Source organism: Gallus gallus, chromosome 13 (genome assembly GCF_016699485.2).
Source record: "Gallus gallus isolate bGalGal1 chromosome 13, bGalGal1.mat.broiler.GRCg7b, whole genome shotgun sequence".
NCBI lineage: Eukaryota > Metazoa > Chordata > Aves > Galliformes > Phasianidae > Gallus > Gallus gallus.
The window spans coordinates 3,590,564-3,611,740 of record NC_052544.1 but is presented as its reverse complement, the minus strand read 5'-3'; the positions used below and the strand labels follow the sequence as shown (position 1 = coordinate 3,611,740).

General features: G+C 37.6%; 1 protein-coding gene across 1 annotated transcript in view; it reads left to right on the top strand.

Moving 5' to 3' along the window:
- DOCK2 (dedicator of cytokinesis 2) overlaps positions 1-10,769 on the top strand; it is a 161,017-nt gene extending 150,248 nt beyond the window's left edge. Inside the window, exons 47-52 of the mRNA XM_425184.8 lie at positions 1,989-2,126; positions 3,641-3,768; positions 5,300-5,480; positions 7,533-7,653; positions 8,438-8,580; positions 9,954-10,769. Of these exons, the coding sequence (XP_425184.4) occupies positions 1,989-2,126; positions 3,641-3,768; positions 5,300-5,480; positions 7,533-7,653; positions 8,438-8,580; positions 9,954-10,028 (786 nt within the window). The 3' untranslated portion in view covers positions 10,029-10,769. The remainder of the gene's footprint in view (positions 1-1,988; positions 2,127-3,640; positions 3,769-5,299; positions 5,481-7,532; positions 7,654-8,437; positions 8,581-9,953) is intronic.
- Positions 10,770-21,177: the final 10,408 nt, after the last annotated feature.

Genomic DNA, 21,177 nt, shown 5'->3' with positions numbered 1-21,177 from the left:
ATATGGCCTAACATATTTCTATGTTCCATATCTCTTTCTTTGTACTATCTGACCCATTACAAAAAAAAAAATCCTTTTTGCTGGCTTAATCTGATGCCATCCTTTCAAAAAGTTGGACTAGAAACAGCAAGAATTAACCTTTTATTCCTTTTGCAGCCTTGAAATAAATTTTTCAAATAGTTTTAATGGAAAGGGGTCTCTTACTATTCTCTAAAATTCACTGATGCTTCTTCCCATCTCATTTTGATTCATCACCATTTGGTGATTTCTTTGAGTCACCAACCGTAACAGCTTTCTCCTGTATCATTGGCCAACACTGGCTCGTTTTCTGGACATCAGAAGTACTCAGTGGATGCAGTGCTATGAATTGACGGTTGTGGCATGAGGAAGTAAAATGATAATCTGGATCTGCCCTGGTAAATCTCTTTAAAGAGGACAGATAGATCTGTTTTCTTTAATAGATAAGTTTTAATGCCGTGTTTTTAAAGGTTCATTGAATTGAACTACAATATAAAATGAAGTGGTTAATGAAGAGCGATGTATACAATATTAATTGCACTTATGGCCAAAACTCAAAAAGGAATCTAAGTGGATTTGGGAGGAAAAAAAAAAAAAAAAAAGCACAGAATAAAACACACAAAAAAAGCAGTACTGGGAAGAACTCTGTAGTAAAGCTGTTAGGAAAGGTTACCTGCAGAAGGGTAGACAAGTCTATTGCACAAATCTCATGAATCACCATTTTCAAGGACTGAAGAGTAATGAAAAGTCATTATATTTTAAAGAGAAACACCACAATTTTTGTTTTCATCACTACAGTTGTTATTATTTAAACAGCCTGTAGAAGTATGTCATCCATCATCTTCAAAGATACTGTTTGTTTGTTTTTAACTGGATATTATTACACTTACATAGCACAGGCATCAGTAGCAATATAAAAGCAAAGAAAGGAATTTTAGGGAAGAGAAAACAGAAAAGTACTGTAACTATCATATTTGCTTCACTATAAATTTACTTTATTTCTTTAATTGCCAAGCAAGCTGTTCCATCTGGCAAAGGACGAGGATTTTTAAGAAATTTCAAGTAGAAGAAGTTGTGTGATTAGCTGATACAGAAATATCTTGTCCTAAAACATTTTAATCAGGAGTTTTCCTGTAAGGGAATAGGTATCTACACCATTTATTTATTTTAACATAATCCCTTTTGTTGTTGTTGTTAATCTAGTAGGAAGGATCAGAAATCCTAACTTCTGTGGTTACCTGTCACTAACCCGGACCTGAAAGATGAGTTTGAGAAAAGGGAAGTGTAGAGGTAACATAGTGTAGTCAGGCTGGTTAGTGAAAACTGCTTCTGGCTTAAGTCGTTCATTTCTGTACTGAAGCACTTACGGAGTTTTTCTTGAGATGTGCAGAATGCAAAGGAAATGTGCAGAGTAAATTCCAAGAGAAAGGAAGAGGTCACCTTTCAGTAATGAGGCATTAGCATGCTAAATTGCTGCAACAATTGTCAAAATGATCACACACTTAAGCCTCCAGTAAACTGATTTAAGTGAGCCACTTATTCCTCCCTTTGAAAGAGTTTGAAACGACTTGCTGAGAGACCATGTGGGTAGTTTTCATCCCTGCCATATTTCTTATAAGCCATGGCTTATAAGGCACCTTCAAGAGCAGATATTCTAAAGATTTTCTTATTTATTTTAAACTCACGTGTTTAATTTTATAAGGTTTTAACATAAAATGCATAGGACAGAAAAAACTGCCACTATGACTGAACAAGTCCACTTTCAAGAGCCCTTTCCAACTGGTACTAATTTGCCTCTTTGCTGCTAAAACCTGTAGAGTAGCATCACTCCTGGTCATCTCAGTGTCAGCTAATAAATCTATCAATCACAGTAACAGCTTTGTAGTTCATTTACTAGATAATCAAAATAGTTAGAGGACTTATCAGACTCAGTTAATATTCTTTTTTTCTTCTTTTTTGCCCTCTTCAAGATACCCTTCCTTGGGGCTGGAATTAGAATTCATGAAAGAAGAGTTTCCGACAATCTTCGTCCTTTCCATGACAGAATGGAGGAATGTTTCAAGCATTTAAAAGCGAAAGTGGAAAAACAATATGGAGCCAGAGAATTGGTATTGGTGTCCTTTTTAACTCCTTTCTTCCACTTTCTTTTCTTAATACACATATTGTTCTTCTCTTCTAAACAAAAGCATGTACTAAAGTTTTGTTTCTCATGAGTTATCTTGTGATCTGAAGGTAATAAGACCTGAGATTTTAGCCAGAGAGTTGATGAATCCTCTGACCTATTAAGCATTCCTCATTTTGAATGATTTGGAGTACGTTATTATTTATATTAAAACAACAATTATTTTCTGCTTTATAAGGAAGTAAAAGCAAACTCTTGTGCTTCTCAGATTTTAGAGCTTTGATCTGAAATTGGTCTTCCTGTGCTAACCACTTCAGCTGTATTGTGAAATAAAATCTATGATGTATGTAACACTAAAAAAATTAGTTGGTAGTTGATACTAAAAAGAAATACAGGAGAACAGTGGCACTACTGCCATTTTACCATGTCTACTTCTTTTGGTAACTGGCAAGAGCTTTTTTTATGAAAAGAAAAAGAAAAGCAATGCGTGAAAACTGTGCAAAAAACAAAAAACAAAAAAACAACCTTGAAAATAATTCTTGGAACTGTATATGTTTCCAAGTCTTGTGAAAGTCAGTCTTGATACAAATGATGTGGGAAGCCAAATATTTTCTGGATAATAAGGAAAAAAAAACCCTGTGTTTTAATATGAATAGTTTTTAAAATGTAGTACATATGTTGAAATTGAGTTCAATTGAAGTAGCCTGGAAAAGTAACTTACGGTATTTGTGCACTGGGAAATGCTCAAAAACCTGGCTTATTTCATGATGCAGTGATGAGCTAAGGGCTGACATGCTTATCCCAGAAATACATGACCAAGAAATGAGCAGAGCACACTGTAATTCTGCATCCCAGAGGTCATCCCTCAAGAAAGAAAACAATTCTAGAATTAGCCAAGAAATGCTATCCTTGTCCCTGCCTTATTAGCAAAGAGGAACAGGAAAGCATTTGGAAATTCATCAGATTTTTTTCAGTTAACTTGGTATCAGGCCTCAAAGTATAAATAATAGTCAGCATCAAGCTGATTATTATTTCATGTTTTGCAGAGAGATGCGGTGTACCATATGATCTTGTATGTGATGGGTACATGAGAACATGGAGAATCCTCCTGTTCTTCCTGTCTGGCTATTTGAGAAATACCAGTTTTGTCTTCAACAGCAAACATATAATGAAAAAAGCTACATTAATGTCTAATGATAGCAGAAGCTGTTGTATTGAAGATAGAACGTGACTAACGTCTTCTAGCAAGGACAAACTAAAGCTACAAATTGCGGTTTATTTAGCTCGTCACTGTAACTTAGATTTGGAGAGGTCTTAGGGTAAGACCCTAAGAGTGTATCCAGGGAGAGGAAACAATCACAGTAGTTAATGGTAGCAAGTAACTTCATTTATACCAACTGTTAAAACATCTGTGCTGTCTTTAAAACCTCGAGAAAAGGGATGAAACAAGGTTCACGCAAACCTGTTTGATAGAATATATTCCTCTGTTCCATCTTATAGCCAGATTTTGATGACAAGAGAGTAGGACGGCCAAGATCAATGCTGAGATCCTATCGCCAGTTGTCGGTTATTTCAATGACTTCCATGAATTCAGACTGCACTACTCCAAACAAAATTGCTCCAGAAAGGTTGGTTATTCTTTGAGTCCTGTTTTGAAACCAGTTTTATGGGATGAAACTAAAAGATTTACTAGAAAAATAAAGAGGCATTCCAGGTTGAAGCCCACTAGCAGTCTCTTCAGGCTATGCAAAAATTATTTAAACTTTAGCTATCATTTCCTCCAATCTTGAAGACCCAGTATTTCAACCATAGTAGACAAAATACACTTGAGTCTCACTCAAAAAGACATTTCTTCAGAACAACCGGAATGACGAAATAACTAATTGAAAAAAACAAAGAACTGGGGAGAGGGAGGGGTGTCCTAGTATACTTTTTTTAACTGCAGCTTTGGAATATATAAAAGTTTTGGAGTTCCAATGAACAGCTGTAGATGTCTTTGTTTAGTTTTTCATCCTCAAGTTGTTTCAAGTGCTTAATAAATGAACCTTTGGGCACAGAGTTTCCTCACAAGCAAAGCATGTATAAAATGGTGCAGTGTTTGTGATTGTTCTTTAACATCTGCTCGCTCTCCCTGAGCAATTGGCTTATAAAATGTTAAAGGTATAAAGGTGTGTGACATTAACTTGGAAGTCTGTCTGCCTAAGATCCCCATATCCTGTTGCATGTTTGACTGACAGTTCAGTGTTAAACACTATTTAATTAAATTTTAAATGCTCCCGGGTTTGAGTTTCCTAACAAAGTTGCATAGTATCACATTATGAGGTTTTTTTCCTAGCATTCATGTCTAAGTGTGTAGCACACAAACATGATTTGTGTTGTACCTACCAACTCATGTGTCTAACAAAGCTGGGCTACACATATGAAACCAGAAAACTACATCTAAGCAGCTGAATTGTGCACCTGTTGTGCTTTCTCGTGATACAGTCTCTCAGATGGCTCAGCAAATTAACATATTTTGCTTTACCTGTTTGTAAGCTGTAAAATAATTTCAGCCCCCATGTTCAGTTTCATCAGCAGAGAGGGAATAAAGCTAGCATTAATTTCCCATTTTTTTAATTAAATGAAAAATAGCCCAATATTTAAATCATAAAAATTTTAAGAGTGTTGGAGGAAGATGTTATGACTGTGGGCACTGTTGGCCCATATGGTTAAATAAACAGGAGGATGCATTTAAAATATTATTAGAGACAGTATAACTCCTGTTCCACTGCATTCAATAACCACAATAGCGGGTCTTGCTTTCAGCACCACCATCACCCCACATAAATCTTCTTTATGAGCTCTCACCCCATTTTCTCTAGGAGTCCTTGAGCTAATGCACACGTGTTCAAAAAGAGATCCACACTTCTTATTAAGGTTTTACAAACTTTACAACATTTGAAGACATTGTAATACCTCCTGAAGGCATCTTTATCAGCATCTACAGTTGCTAGCTGAAACATATCACATACTTTCTGCTAGTGATTTGCAAGGCTACATAGAAAGTCAAAGGATAGGATGACCTGCATTTTTGTTTCACAGGGAAATTATGTCAGAATACAAGTGGCTTTGAAAATATCATTCAGGAACTTCTCTATTCCTTCTTTTTTGCTCCTGCAGCTTTGACTTGGAAGTAGTGCTACCGAAGCCAGTGAAATCCGAACCAGAGAAGAATGCCCCACAAATTAATCCTAACCCCGAAGTTAAGATGAGAAGGTCCAAAAAAAGAACAAAAAGAAGCAGTGTGGTGTTTGTTGATGAGAAGACAGCGCCTGATATTTCCATCTCTGATATGAAATGTGTATGTTACTGATTTAGTTATACTTTATAATCCATAAAAAGAGGAAATCAATCCTTCCCTTATCCAAAAAATATATATATCACACAGAACTCTGGCTGTCATAAAAGGAAATATGCAGGATACAGAGGCAATCTGACCTGCTGTGAATGAGATTTGCAAGATACTGAGGAGGAAACAAATCAGTGGAAAAATCAGATATATACTCTATGTGCTTATGATGACAGATAGCATAGCTCCATAGCTGTAGAATTCCAAAGTTTGTTTAACTTAAAATGGAGTACTACGTTGTGAGGGTTAAACAAGCTTTCTCGCTGAGAGGAAATTCACTGTGCTGACACTTCATGGCAGCTCCTTGTAGTCAGGGCTATTTCAAAAGTGATGAGTCCTGTACTTCTTGTACTTTGTTATGGAACATGCAGCTGTTAGGAAACTGCAAGATTGCAAACAGTGTTCCTCAGATGGTGCCAGACTGAAGTTTGGAAGCACTGGCATCTCTCACTTCACAGATCATCTGAGTGCCTTTATCACACTAATAGATCATTGAATGTCTTATATAACACACACAGTGCTTTCTTTTTTTTTTTTTTTTTTTTTTTTTTTTTTTTTTTTAATACTTTAGTCCTCAGGAGGCTTCTTCATGTAGTATAAAAAGAAGCAAAAAAATCTGAAAGATGTCCTGTTGATAGACGAGCCCTATCTAAATTAAAATATCAGGCACTGCATGACTGCTGAATGAAAAAGAGTGCAAGTCATTTGATCAAAAATTTTGGAGGAATCATCAAAGGCAAAGCGAGTTGAATAGAAAGCTAAGATTCTTTTAGAAGATGAGTATCTTAGTTCACAGCTCTTCTAACTATTCTAATCAAGTCTTAGAGAGATGGTTTTGGATCTTTACATATGAACTTGAAACTGGCAAGCGGTTAAATTCACATTCGAAAAAGTATTTTCTCTTTTTATTGACCTATGAGTTTAAAGATCCCTAAAAGAATAAAGTGCGAAGGTACATTGCAGGAAGTTACATTGACCCATCTTTTCTTAAGGATGGAAAAGGAAGGAAGGAAAAAACTTGATTCATCGCAGAATGGTTGACCTTTGGCTGATTGGCTATCAAGTTCAACATGTGATTTCACAGTTGAGAAAATTGTGAATGGAGCAGGAAAAGCCTCTAGTCCTATCACTAGTTAAAGTGGGAGAAGAGGCTGATACCCACCTCACCAGAACCTCCTTTCAGACACTTGTAGAGAGCGATAAGGTCTCCCCTGAGCCTCCTCTTCTTCAGACTAAATAATCCCAGTTCCGTCCTCATAAGACTTGTGCTTCAGACCCCTCACCAGTTTTGTGAATTACTTCCAGCTAAATCCTCCAGTCTGCCACGTGTCCCAAGTCTTTGAGCACCGAATTGTGGTGAAACTTACAATTGTCTCTTTTCATGTCCTCATACAAGACAGAAATAAAGCATGTGAGCACGTTTGGAGAAGCATTAATATACAAATCCAAGTAGCATCTTTGCCCTTTGACTAAATTAAATACAGATAGATGTAACTGTGGGATTCTCACAACATACTAAGTTGCAGATTTTTTTTTTCCTTCAGAAAAGTAGTGACAATATTTGCAACAACAGCTACATTAATTCAGTAAGGAAAAATGTTTACAAAACTTCATTTTATTTTGCAAAGCACGGAACTGGCTGATAATATTATTCCAAAGATGGTAATAACATCATTTTATGGGTTCCAGATGACAGAATATCTTCTAGTTACATTTGTAATGGTTTTTTCCTAAGTTTTCTTTGTCAAATGAGAAATTTTTATCTAACTAGAAAATATCTTTACAAGCTTTGCGTGATTTTAGCTATTATACAGTATCATATATGGGGTGAATTCTACTATTTACCTTTAATGTTTATTCAGCAAATAGCCCCAGAAAGAGCTAGGGTTAGGCATAATTGCTTAATTATTTTCTCATATCCTGTTCACAAAACATTATTTTGCTTAGATCTTTGTTCCTTATATCTCACTTCATTATTAATAGCATTACGTTATTTTAAAACAGCTGTCAAGGAAATACGAATTCATGAGTGACACCAACCTCTCTGAACATGCAGTGGCACCTCAGAAAACATCTGTCCTCAAGCAGATGAGCTCTGTCAGTCGTTCTATGCCAACTATTCCAGGTAAGCTCCTTGTGGTAAGACTATGAGCATTCTGCACTTCTTGGCAACTTAAGAAAACCATGAAGGGATTGCTCCGAGCAGAAGCAGGCAGCTATCTGTGGCCCTGAGTTTCTGACACAAAGATTACATTTTAAGTGTGTATTGTGCATGTGAGGCTGGACTATTGCTTGGTAACACCACTACCTGCTAGTAACGTACAAGTTCTAACAATCTTTCTGAAGCTCGGGATCTTGCTTCCTTGTATAGTATGAACATTCCCTTGCGTTCAAAAAGGCAAGGTTTATTCATCTTTGATCTGTAGGGCCTCACTTGCAGAAGCAAGGGCTTCCTAGTCTTCAGTCAGCACAGTGTCAGGGGGTTTCAGACAGGAAGGAATGCTCTGTACCTGGCTTTGGCAGGTGAATTTCCCCAAAGATTGCCCAACAGTAGGGACATCAACTTCTGCTACGGATGTTAGAGAATAATCTCATAAGCCTTACTCTGAGAAAGAGGAAGGAGAAATGAAGTAACACAACTTCCCACTAGGAAGACTTATGACTGTGTAACAGAGAGGGGGAAGGCATAACTTAAACTTATTTCTAGGCCAGAGGATGCAAAGAAAATGTTGCACAATTTCAGTATCCTTTGCCCCACACTTCTTCCATAGCATATCCAGTTTCTTAGCTTGTTTTTCATCTAGCCTTCTCATTGTCCCTATTTTTCCAGATGGCTAGATATTTCAAATTCTGCTTCATCTCTCTCTGACTCTCCTTTTTTTTGTTTGTTTGGTTGGTTCTATTCTAAGGATTAACTCTGTCTATCAGCCCTGTGGCTCCTGATGAAACAATTGCATCACACAGGATGAGTCAGCCAGTGTTTCCTTCCACCTCAGATGGTGATAAGAAAGCCTTCAAGAAAAAGAAAGTGAATCAGTTATTTAAAACAATGGTAAGTTCTGTGTGTTTATGTTAAAAAGAGCTGCCTCTTCAAAAAATTCTAAGCTATGAAAATGAAGTCATTTTAGAACATCATGAGACTTTAAGTTAAACTGTTGTCTTTCTTGCTTCTCTCATCAGAGAGAGAAGTGGAAACTATGGGTAAACAAAAATTTGCCTCTGACTGTGCTTTTTGAAGTTAGGATGTACTTGATATATTTAACATAAAGGCACGGATGTGCACTTCTGCATCTGTACCACAAGAGGTCACATTTGACCTGCTGATTTTCCCTGAGTTACATAACACAAGCCAAACCTGTTATTTCTTGTTCAATTGAATTACATTGTGCAGTTTCACTAGCATCAGCGCAAGGTAAGCATTGCATATCTGGCAAAACGTGCAGAGTGTGAGTTAGTTTCTGGTGTACAAGATAATCACTATAAAGTAGAAATTGGCTTATACTGGAGTAAATGTGTCTGAAAACAGTTTGCTTTCATTCCAAGTAGTAGTAAACCTTTCTCTGACTTGTGTGGAAATTTCAGAAGATTAAACACCACTGAATTTAATGTAGTGTGTGAGAGAAACAAGAAGAAGTATTCAGTGCAGATATCAAGATTCAAAAGTTTTCAAGTTATCCCATTATTTTAGGTAGTGTGAAGACAACATGCAGATGCTGGTGGCTATTGACATGCGTAGTGCTTAAGCATTCTGTGACGTCTCTAATGTTTTACATGCTACCTCTCTACTGATATTTCAAATAAAAGATTGATTTTTGTTGATTTTTTTTCTTTCTTTTTTTTTTTCTGGTAAAGAGGTTTTATGTCCATCCATTAATTCCTGCAGTCTTTATATAGATATATATAAAAGTAGGTGCTTCCAGAACAACGTTTAGTGTATATACTATGATTCTATGATTCTGTATTCAGCAGTTACATGTTTTCTCGTGTATTTCTGGTGGGGACAAAAATACTCTTAATTTGAAGCCTGTAGGGTGTAATTCATGTTCAATTTATCAGATAGTGTTCTTTTAAGACTGAGGAGTAACAGTTCTTCAACATGACTTCATCCACACACATTCAAATGTAGAATGCATATAAAATAAGAACAAAACGTCTCATTTTTTTTTCAAATCTAAAAAAGCACTGAATAAGAATCCTTTTTAAATCTACTAATATAGTGCTTCCACAGTATCACTAAAATAATGTGAACAAGTCTAAATACTGATTTGTGGTTCTGCAGGATAGAGAAACTATGCAAATTTGGTCAATGATTTTTTTTTCTCTAACCACAGAGTATGGGCACAAGTTAGTAATTGGTACCCATATTACTAAACCCAGTATAATCATCATTTTAACACCTGTCACTCTGTTCCTCTCTTTTTGCAGCGAATTTCCAAAGTTCTGGAGGATGGAAAGCAGCCTGTGGAGCAGCATTTCAAATCTTCATCTACAGACCTATAATACATTCTTTTAAATAACCTCTTCAAACAAAAATAATTATATATAGATATGTGTATATATCCTATTTTAGACCACTGTCTACTGTAAAGAAAGGCACCAACAATATAGGTGACTAATAGAGTATGAACAGAGGTATTCATGGGCTCTGATAACAGTGACACCATACAGATACAGGAATAACATTTAAAGCAAATACTAAAGGATGGGCTTACTGGGATACAGAACAGAAGTTTATTGAGCTTCTGGTTATACAAATCAAAGAGCATTTTGTGTTCCCTGTGCTAAAAAACTCATTCACGGTAAGAAAGATGCTAAAAGATCATCTGTAGTGCTTACCATATATATCATTTAAGTCCTGTTCTGTTCTTTTCAAAGAGCATATGTTATCCTTTCGTGTAGCTTGTATAGATACGTTCTGGTTATCTTTAAAGTACTGCTGGCAGTGTGGTCAAGGCAACAGATGGCTCAGCGCAAAACAGTCACTAAGATTATACTCTGGCTGTTGGATTTACAGTCCTCACGTCCCCCTGCTGCCCCTGCCACACTGCTCTGTGTCCTCGTATCTTTCTCAAAGTTGAGTCTTTGTGCCAGTGTATGACCAGGTTATTTTCAGAACAGCAGCTATTATTTTAAAGCTGTGCAAATGTTTCCTTAGATGTGTATGAGTTGATATGACAACCAGTGGTGTGATAAACAAAAGTTGCATTTTCTGCTGTTTATCAATAAAATATTAAAACCTTACTTGCCTTGAACCTTTCTCACCAGAATATTTATATTCATTACCTATACCAATAGCTTCTTGCTGACAGCAAATGGAAATATATGAGCCCAGGGCTTCTGCATACCAAATAGGTTTTCTGTGGCTACAGCTGATGAGTTAGAGCTGGAAATTAACAATTCATCAGCATGAAGTTATACAGCAACACAGGTCAGCATTTCACTTTTCTTTTTTAATAACCTGGCAATTCTTTCTAAAGGTATGTAGTTTGTCCAAAATTAAACATTTCTCAAGGAGAATAATTGATTTCCTTCACATGCACTTGGATATTTCAGGCATCTGGATAAAATAGAAGCATTTATAGTGTTGTGGATGGGAGGCTGGTCTTGTTGCCATTTACGTGGATATGGGGAAGAAAAAGAGATAGTGGTGGAATCAGTGTAAGGGCAACTTGAGTTTGCTCTGTGCCTGTAAACAATTTTGTGTTCAACATGAATAATTAATTTAGACTCTCTTTGCAGATTGTCAGTGTGAAGCTGTTTTCTTCAGAAATAATTACCAATTGTTTTCTGTGAAAAGTTTGAAATATTTGCCATAGGAGCTAATGCTGCACTAAAATGCAGTATTCATTAATACTAAATTTCTAAGTGATGAAAATGATCAAAGGCAGAAAAACAAAATGGGTCTAGCTTTAACACTAACTATGGGGTTTGTTGGCATGGAAATTGGATTTTTTTTTTTTTTTGCTTCATTTTCTTTTCACAGCTACTTGATGGATAGTGCTTCTGAGGAAACGTACAGGAAAAATATCAAGCTCAGTTTAATAGAGTTATTATCTCACAGTGGGATTAAGTGAAAGGTTGAGGGGTGCATCTTTTGTATGTTTTACATCTTACTAACCCGAGGGAAGAAGGAAGAGGATGCTCAGGTTGTCCTTCACTAGAATTTGCAGATACATTAAAGAAATATTGATATCACAAAATCAAATGATTTTAAAGAGAAGGTTTAGTTATACTTCTAAGGAATGAGGAAAGGATGAGTCAGTAACCATTTATTCTTTATAAAGATACCCTAAAGATTATGTTTATATTACAATTATCTTCATATTACAAGATATGTTATATCTTGTAGCTCTGCTTGTATGTGTGAATGGCATAAAGGATTATTAGCTCAAGCTGTTATATAAACTGTAAATACGGTGATTCAAAATAAAAATGGATGAAGAGTGGAAAGAAATGAAGAGCACAGAAACAAATACCAGCAAAGCACAAACATGATGTCAAAATCAAGTCTGGTGTTGACTGTTTCTGGTGGTTCAAAGTTCATGCCTGTGTTTTGATTCAGCTTGTATAATTTGTGATGAAATTTTTAGATTCACACTTAATTGATGAAACGTTGGCAAATTCATATTAATTGTCCAATATCAGATTCAACAGATTCAAACTCTTCCTGCCAGTCTGATCCTGGATCCTTTCCAAGCTTGAAATAATGTAAATCAACTCGAGCAGAAAAGAAAAAATAACTAAGAAAAAATAACTGTCATGAATGGTAGAAAAGGTAGAACCCAACTCCAGGATAGGATCAGGCCTTGGCTGCTGTCCCAAGGAATTAATGAAGCATGTGTAACTTCACCTGTAACGTCACCTGTGGCTCCACCACCTCTCAACAAGCCAGGTCGGAAAAGCATTTCTTTAGACAATGTTTTCAAGTACTTTTTGTATCACAGTTCATTTCACTTCCCTCAGACACTTCTGATAGTCTGGACAGTAACAGCCTGGCTTTCAGGATTGCTTGGCACTAAGGTAACCATTGGGTAATGTGAGTCTGTAACAACCTGTGTTTAGCATGGGGTAGAAAAGGCTGCATGTGCAGCTAAGGTTTTGTGTGTTGTGGTAGAAGGCTGTTATGCTGCAAACCATGTAAGATGCATTTAAGCTGCATGCCATGTACGTTTAGGTATTAAATGTCTGAATTTTAGACACGGGCACCTAAGCTTTATATGTTACAGAATGCAACACTATTTTAAGAGTGGTCTATCTCCAGAAGAGTGCTTTCAATGGAGAATGAAGTCTGGTCTTACAAGGGAAATGTTTGCATTCTGCTATATCTAGATAATCCAGAATATTCCTTAACTGATTTGGCAGTAGTTTAGGTGTTCAATCTGCCCTTCTTTGTGCTGCGTAATGATTCTGTCCATGTTCTCATTATTAAATTATGACTGAATTATTCATGTTCTTTGGGAATTCAGTGCTCTTGAAATGTCCATAACACTTCGCTGGGTAATGTGGCGGAAGGTATTCAGAACGTAGGGCAGCAAGGGGCACATTTCTGAACAGTGAGAAGCTGTTTTATTAAAGATGTTACAGGCCCCAAGAACACACTCTGTTCTTGAACTAAGATTTAACGCGTGAAACATGAGTATTTTGTTGCAGGGACTGCTTCACAGTGGACTTTTAATCTGTATCGCATGCAGTCTGCGTTTTTTTCTATTACAGAGTGGATTTTTTGAGGAAGCAATGTGTGCCATATCACTTGTTCACTACGGAGTCCACAGTTACATTAGGTATCATTGGACCCCTGTTTTCATTTGCTTGTTGATTTTGTTTGGCCTGGCTTTTGGCTCTATCTCTAGTTGTCAGACTGGTATTATCAATTCCTTGACCCTTCTTCTAATACTTGTTAACTCAGGAGTCTCACTGTCTGTCTTGGGATGCCACAGTCCTGCGAGGTAAGGGAAGAGGATTGGATTTTTTCATAATTTCAGAAGTCCGTAATTTTAAATCAATATTTTTTTCCTTTTCTTTACAGTTCATAGTTGATAAAAGGTCACAACAACCATAAACAAGTTAAGTTAGAACAATGTGTTAAACTAAAAGCATTAGAAGACTGTAAGTGGATTTGCCTAAATGTATTACTAATTCATCTTGTGAACTCTATATCCTTAGTAATACACAGCCTGGAATATGTCTGTCTTCATGTTTAAATTGGTGCCTGATTACTGCTTGATCATCCTGGCCTGTGAAGAACAGAGCTCATTAGCATCAACATGGTGGAATGCTCTGCATTCTATGGAATTTGAAATGCAGAGACTATCTACGACCACAGTTACTGAGACAAGGAAGCTAGAAGGGAATAATACCAGTAAGTTTCCCTCAATTTTGTAAGCAAGTAAGCTGAGTGGTAAGGGGGAATTTTTAGCACCAACTGCTATATTGTGCTCAGTGTTTTAAGACAGCAGCCATTTTACTACAAAAATTTGTTCTGTATAAGCTGACATCAATACAGATCATATAGCCCTAGGCCATTCTCTGTAAAGATGTCCCAGATCAATTATACAGACTGTAAGAAAGTAAAAGGACTTACTTACTTATCCAAACACATTTCTTCTCATGTAGAAATCAACAGAATTCAGCTGATTTAAAGGCCAACTGTCTTTTGAGTCATCTCCTTTTAAAAACACCTTATGACCAGAGAGGACAATAATGTAAGGATCCTTTATCTTGTTAAGTTTTGGGGGTTTATATTTCTATCTTCCCAAGGATGCAAAAGCATCCATGAAAAGTACTTGCCAGCCATCTCCTATCCTTACTGCCTTGAAGTAGACACTGATATTAGAATATTTACTTGTACTTCCCGAACTGATTTCCAACTTGCTCTTGGGCATTCAAGGTCCTTTCAAGATAGAACACTGGCCAACATGCCTGGGGCTGACCACAAGATATAAGGGCTTCAGCACTGGCAGCATTTACTGCTGTATGGTGACGAGAGTAGTTCTGTTTTACTGACTCAATCTGCAAATTTCAGTTCTGATTTGCCATCATAACGCAGTGTGTGCTAAAGATTAACACTGCAAAGGAATAACCTGCGGTGATTGAGAATTTCATGAACTTTAAAATGTTAAATAGATGTGATCATAGTTTCATCCGATTGGGCTTTGCATAGAATTCTCTCTTTTCAATTTTTTCAATGTGCTTTCTTTTTTTTATTTTTCTTTTTTGTCTTCCAGGATAGCAGAAAGTCCTCTGTGCCATGAGTGATCTTATGGATTTCAGACATAGAATTAAATAGCCAATCGTGAGTGTCCATGCTTTAGTAAATACAGTTTGTGTGTTAAAGATTTCTTTTATGATTGTTAATATGTGCTGCAGCCACATACACCCCATTATGGTGGATATTCAACCTGCCTTTCCTAACAGATTCTTCATGCCTGTATCAGAAACCTACCTCATTCACAGGAAGCACTTCCAGGCCTTCCCATTAACTCAAATACTTAACTAGTTCAGCTGATGGTAGGTGGCTGTTGGCAGTTTTAGAATGGGTTTACGTGGTGGTTGATGGAAAAGGCACAAGAAAGTTGTTGGGAAATAGAAAACAGCCATTTAAGGTGCCTGTGCTGTGAGTTTTATGGCCTGCAGCCAAAGAACAGACGTTCACATGAAGTACATATCTTGCATTCCTGTGATGGCAAGAATGAAAAAAAAAAGCCATGCATGACAGAGGCGGAGGGAAGATTGGAAGATTTTCCCCGCGAAGTTTGCTCTTGTGTTTTCATACATAAGAAAGCAATCCTGGATCGAGCTGCTCTAGACACTGCTCTTTTAGTGGGTATGGTTCTCACACCATAAAGCACATTCCTGTTGCAACCCCTGGTTCTACAGATATTTAGGAAAGTGAAATCTTTACGTGACTTCTATTGCTTGCATCCTTCAGCAGTGCTTTGACTCATGCTGCAGCACTAACGCATAAAGCTTAAATTTGTAGTCTTTCTCAACGAGTGTATTTAGACTTCTTTCAAAAGACAGGTCAATAATGCTAATAGAAATCGATATTTGAAAACGAAAAACCAAAGGAAACAAACCTAAAAGAGTTAAAAAAAGGAAAGTCTCTTAGTTTGCCAAAATTTCACACAGAATTTCAAAGCATATACATGATTCCAATACGAAAAAGTTAAAAGTGTTTATATTTACCAATTGTTAGCTTTACGAGCCTCAGAATTACTAATCTAGGTTTATGTAATACTGCTAAGCAGTCACGGTACAGAAACACACAAAGCTGCCTCTGGAGGAGTCTCCCGACTCATTCAATGCGTTCTCAAAAGTCGCCACTAGGGGGCGGTAAGCGGCTGCAATACTGCGCCCGCACGTCGGGACGAACACTTGATAACCCACGTAGCCGGAAAACCAAAGTGGAGCAACTGGAAGTGCAAGGATTAACAACGCTGTAAACCATCCTATTCACAGGTTAGATGGTCTTAGTTTACTGCATTGAGATCTTGGTTGAGTTAACGCAAGGTTTATCTATAACTGGGTGTGTCCATAGGGCAGTTCACTGCACTTACACTTGTACCAATTCACTTAGCACTTTTAGTTGCTAATTAATTTTCCCCAAGTGTGTGTGTTGTGCGAGTACCAAAGGGCATAGAAGACACTGCAAACATAACATTAGAAAATTGAAGTTATATATTTTCCAATAAAAAACCCCGGTTCCAAAACGTTTTTTCAGTGAGGGGAAGCTGCCTTATCTGCACCAATTGATGCTGAAATCCGACTCAGCCAGAAATACTGGGATGTTACTGATCTCCTCTTGCACAGGAATTTAAACTCTGAGAGCTTTTGGAAAAGTGTGCAGATTAATTTGCTCAGTAAACACAGCTGATGTTCATACATCTCATTGGATTTTAGGACCATTTATCTCTAGTATTAACAAAAATTTGAGTGACAGGCATAGAAAAAAAGCAGATAATCTGAAACAGGAGAGCATTCAGCTGTTTGGAAGCTGGTAGGAACAGTGAGGTTCTCAAAATGTGATGGATTGGGGTATCTCTTTGTCACATTTTCCCAAAATTGAGAGACGCCTTAGTTGCAAAAACTGTCCATCTCTGGTTAAACTTGTGTATGTACATACAGTACATACAGTTGTGTATGTAAATGCAGCAGATTGTAAGGGAGCCACAGGCAGCTGAATGGAGGCCCTGGATTTCTTGCTCTCTACTGCACGTTATGAATAATACATTAATCAGGGGACCCCTAACACCGTATTGTGTCGTGGTAAGATGGTGGAAGGTCTTTGTTGAAGCAGGAGTTATGACTACTCTTATTATCATAGTTCTTGTGGTCAGAAAAGGGCTGGTAGCACTTCAGGTTTTAAAGTCATCTAAAATTCCAGTTATAAAGTCGCATGAAAAATCCACAATGGGTTTGTTCTGTAAGTTTTTGAAAATGTAAGGTCATTCTAGTATTGCTGCATTCATGGTACTGACCTAAACAACAACTCCTTTTCCATCAATTTAATATTCAGTCAGTATTTCTAGAAATTAAGCTCAGTTCCCTTGGTTCTACATGCTGCTTTACATTCCCTGTGCTTTTTTAGTGGTCTAGATGTGTCGTTTTTCTGATGCATCTTGTTTCTCCTGATGGTGTGGTTGATTTTGTGCATACACTGGGCTAATGATTATTGGAGTAAGAGTTTAAAACTTCTGCAAGTCCTTTATGAGGCAAATAAGAATACAGATAAGTGTCTTTACATAAAAATGTCTTACTGATGGATACTGAATTGTTTCTGAATTCAATATGTGAATTGTTTGAAACAGGCTGCACTGCTTGGTTTAATGAGCTGTAGATGTAATCTTTTTTTTTCTTTTAAATCGAGATTTTCCCCTTCTTTGTGACCACATGAATAGTTTACATGAACTTTTCTGCACTAAGGTTTGATGCTACACCAGGATTGGGGTTATACACAACATTAAAAATACAGCCTGAAGTTTCATGTTAATAAAACACATCTGTACAGCAGAGGACTATCTGGCAGTAGGTACTATGATCTGGATCAAGTGTAAACCATTTTTTGGAAAATTAGCTACAGTAGATGTCACAGACTGCTTTATACTGCCTATGGGAGGAAGAAGTGCTACACAGTGTGTTACAAATTTTGTCAGGCTGAAGTCACTGCTATGAGATTTTTAACCTGTTTGGGCAGTTAGAAACCTTAAAAACCTATGGAGAAAAGAGGACTGCAGAGGCTTGGCCTCAATCTTGCATTTTGGAGAAATCTAGAGGAGAAAATCTTTGTTTAACATAAGATTTGAGAACGATCTGTTTGAGCAGGAGTGATGATTGATAGTTGTGCACACTGGGCTGTACAGTACTGCAGTGCAGCAAAAATTTATTAACTAAAATATTGAAAACATGATGTGTCCTGCCTACGAAGATCTCACCAAATCCAATGCATCGTGATCTTTGGAGGTAATGATCACTAAATTATGACTCCAACATCAACTTCCATTTTCTTTTTAGAGTTTTCCAGCCCTAAGCATGTTCTGTTAGAATATCTATGCCAGCATATTACCTGTTCCCAGCTTCATTATATGGAAGCCTCACTATTTCATTCTCCTTTCTTACTTCTGAAATTGCTGCCTCCCTGTCCTAGCCCTGCAAGAACAGCAGTCCCAGTGCTGAGGACCCCAGGGCAGCGCTCCTGGCTATGCTCAATTAACTCCACTTCCGACAAGCCCTGCTCGGAGCAATCACAGCTTGAACAAAGTTTGCTCTTGCCGTGCTGCCTTTTGCCTGCATATGAACATCTGCACCTGAAGTGCAATACTGCAGTGATTCTCAGGCAGTAAGGTGTGCCCACAGTACTGACAAAGTACCATTTTTACAGGTGTTTATATTCCTTTCTGAGTAAATCAGGCACAGTCAGTTGGAAGAGAAATGTTGCTGATCAAATCACGTCTGTGCTAGAAGCTGTGCCAGCATGCACTTGCCGGGGAGGGATCAGACCTTTGCACTTCCAGAGCTACATAGGCAGAACCTTACAACTGTCTTTGTATTTCATTGCTCTAAAAGCAGTACTCGCCATCCTTCACCCCAGTGCTTGCTTTTCTTAGTTCTGTGCTATACTTTGCTCAAATATCACATCAAAATAGGTCTGGTAGTAGCAGATGCTGAGGCATTGGCAGAGCACAGTTAAGGGCTGACCTTGCTAAAAGGAACAGCACCAAAACTTTGTAACGATTAATTTGCAGAGGAAGTTTTAGAGCCCTCACCTATCTCTGGTTGCAGAAATGGTATTTTTTGTTCTGTTTTTCTAGTGGTTGGCAGCCCAGCTCGTGGCAGGGGGTTGAAACCAGATGATCTCTGAGGTCCTTTTCAACCCAGGCCATTCTATGATTCCATGATTGTTTTGTTAAGCCCATCATACTGTCAAAGTGTTCACCCAGCTCCCAGTTCAGTGCGTTTTAACTGTAAGTAAAGCATGCAGAACATCTTGGCTAATAGGAATCTGGATGATGCTCCTCAAAATCCATGCTGAATTTTTACTTCTTGATACAAACAAACCCTAAGCAATAACAAATAAGGAAGTTTCTTTATTTTTCCCTTTTTTCTTTTGTAGAAGGTGGGGTGGCAAAAATAAAATTTCTTCAGAAGGCAATGTTTTATTCCGTTTTCTTTCACACTCCCTTTTGTAGCTGAGCTCACTGTAAAACTGAGTCCTGCTTTTGCTCCTTTGAGTTTTTCTTAAAAATGTTGTTCTGCTGACCCCTCTGTTTGTATATTATAGGTAGCAATGTTGATAATAACAGTATTTGCAGGACTACGGATAAAGTGTTAAATGCTACCTATATGTTAGTAAGTTAATGATGAATCTGTAAGCAGTGCTGCTCAGCCTTTCACATGTGTGTAACTGAGGTTCTTACGGAGAGAAAACTGGTTTCCGACAGCTTAGAGAAAAGAGGTGCTTGCACTGTTGTTTCCTGAAAAGTGACTCATCATTTCTTTTTTGTCCTGGCCACACCTTTTGTTCAGTGGTTGCCACATAAAAAATAAACCATCCCCACCATGTTCCACTAAGCTTTTGTCCCTTTAATGTGTATCTGCAGAGCCTACTTAGCATTCACAAACTAATACCAGTTTGTTCATTCATACCTGTAGTGCTTATGATTTTATGTGCAGTGTGTGTATTAATTAACAGCTACAGAGGCATTTCTGAGCATGAAAATCGGCTCTGTCACCCTGTACTAAATATTTCAGTTGTGTTTCATGCCTTTCACAGTAACAATATGACCATGACAGCAGTGTCGCGGGGAGAGGGGAATCTTGGTAGAGCTTTGTACTGCAGCACAAAACATTGCTTGAAATGATGAATGTGTGACCAATTTAAAAAGTCTTTGGTTCAGGCAGGGATTCAAATCTACAGATCAAAGCTCGCATTTCTGCAGGAACGGTGGGACTAGAACTATCTTACAGACTTTCTTGCCATGTGGGGACTTTCTTTGATTGCACGGGTTATTGAAGCTGAGTCAGGTTCCAAATACATGTATGCATGTACATTTAGGTTCAGGAAAAAAAAAATACAAATATCACTTCTGTTGTCTGAAGAGAGCTGCAGGTATGCTTTTAACTACAGTGGAGCATTCTGTGCAGCCGTGCAGTCTAAGAGCTGCCCTCATTCTGTGGCAGATGTTGGTGAGGTTGCAGCTCTGCTTTTTCTCATTTGTAAGTGCTGGGTGCCATGCAAGGCAGTAAGTATTTTTCCAAGTCATAAAAGGGCTGGAGGTTTTTGCTTGTTACTTACGACTTATTTTTTAGGAACCTACATTTGTCTACATAGCTACAAATGAAGTTGGAAATTAGCTGAGAAAAGCTAGCTGCACATTATATCTTTCCTCCTTGGAAATTCTGCTCATTGGTTTTGTGACTTCTTTGCAGCAGTCCTGCAGCAAAGAGGAAGCAGCAAAAACTAAAAACTAAAAACTAAAAAAAAAAAACCTAAAAAAAAAAAAATCCCATTTCAGTTCACCTATTCAAGCGCTAATGAAAGGTTTGATTATTAAGCTTGCTTTTTTTTCTCATAAGATTAATCCATTTACATCAATAAGATTACTCACGTGAGTACCCTGTTGCAGAATTTGCCTCTAGTACTGTGATTGCCTAGGGGGAAGTACAAGGAAGTTGCAATTAAAGTTACAGAAGGAAAAGGAGGTCTGACCTTTTCTCTTCTTTTCTATTTTTTTAATTTTAAAGTATGCCTGCTGTTTCATTGACAAACAACAATAGCTTTTGCACTATGAAGTGCTACCAGCAAGAGAACAAAACTGCTTTTATTTAAAAAGAAACAAAAACTACATGCTAAATCGTCATTGTAAAAGGTAAAAAGAGGTGGATGTCTGATTAGGGGTTGTAGCTTCAAGGCACCTAAGTCTTTCTTCATGTGCATCACATTAGTGGAAAATTCCTTCATTCATTTAAGAAGATAAACAGTTGTAACTTTCACGTTGGGTTGATGTGACATCAATGACTGGCTGGGACTGCCAGCATTCCAAAAGGGATATCATCCTAATCTGCAGCCACTCAGGGCCATGGGGCGGAGCCTGCAGTCCAAGCCAAAACACTTACAGGTGCATAAGTAAGTAGGGAAGGGCACAGGTGATGC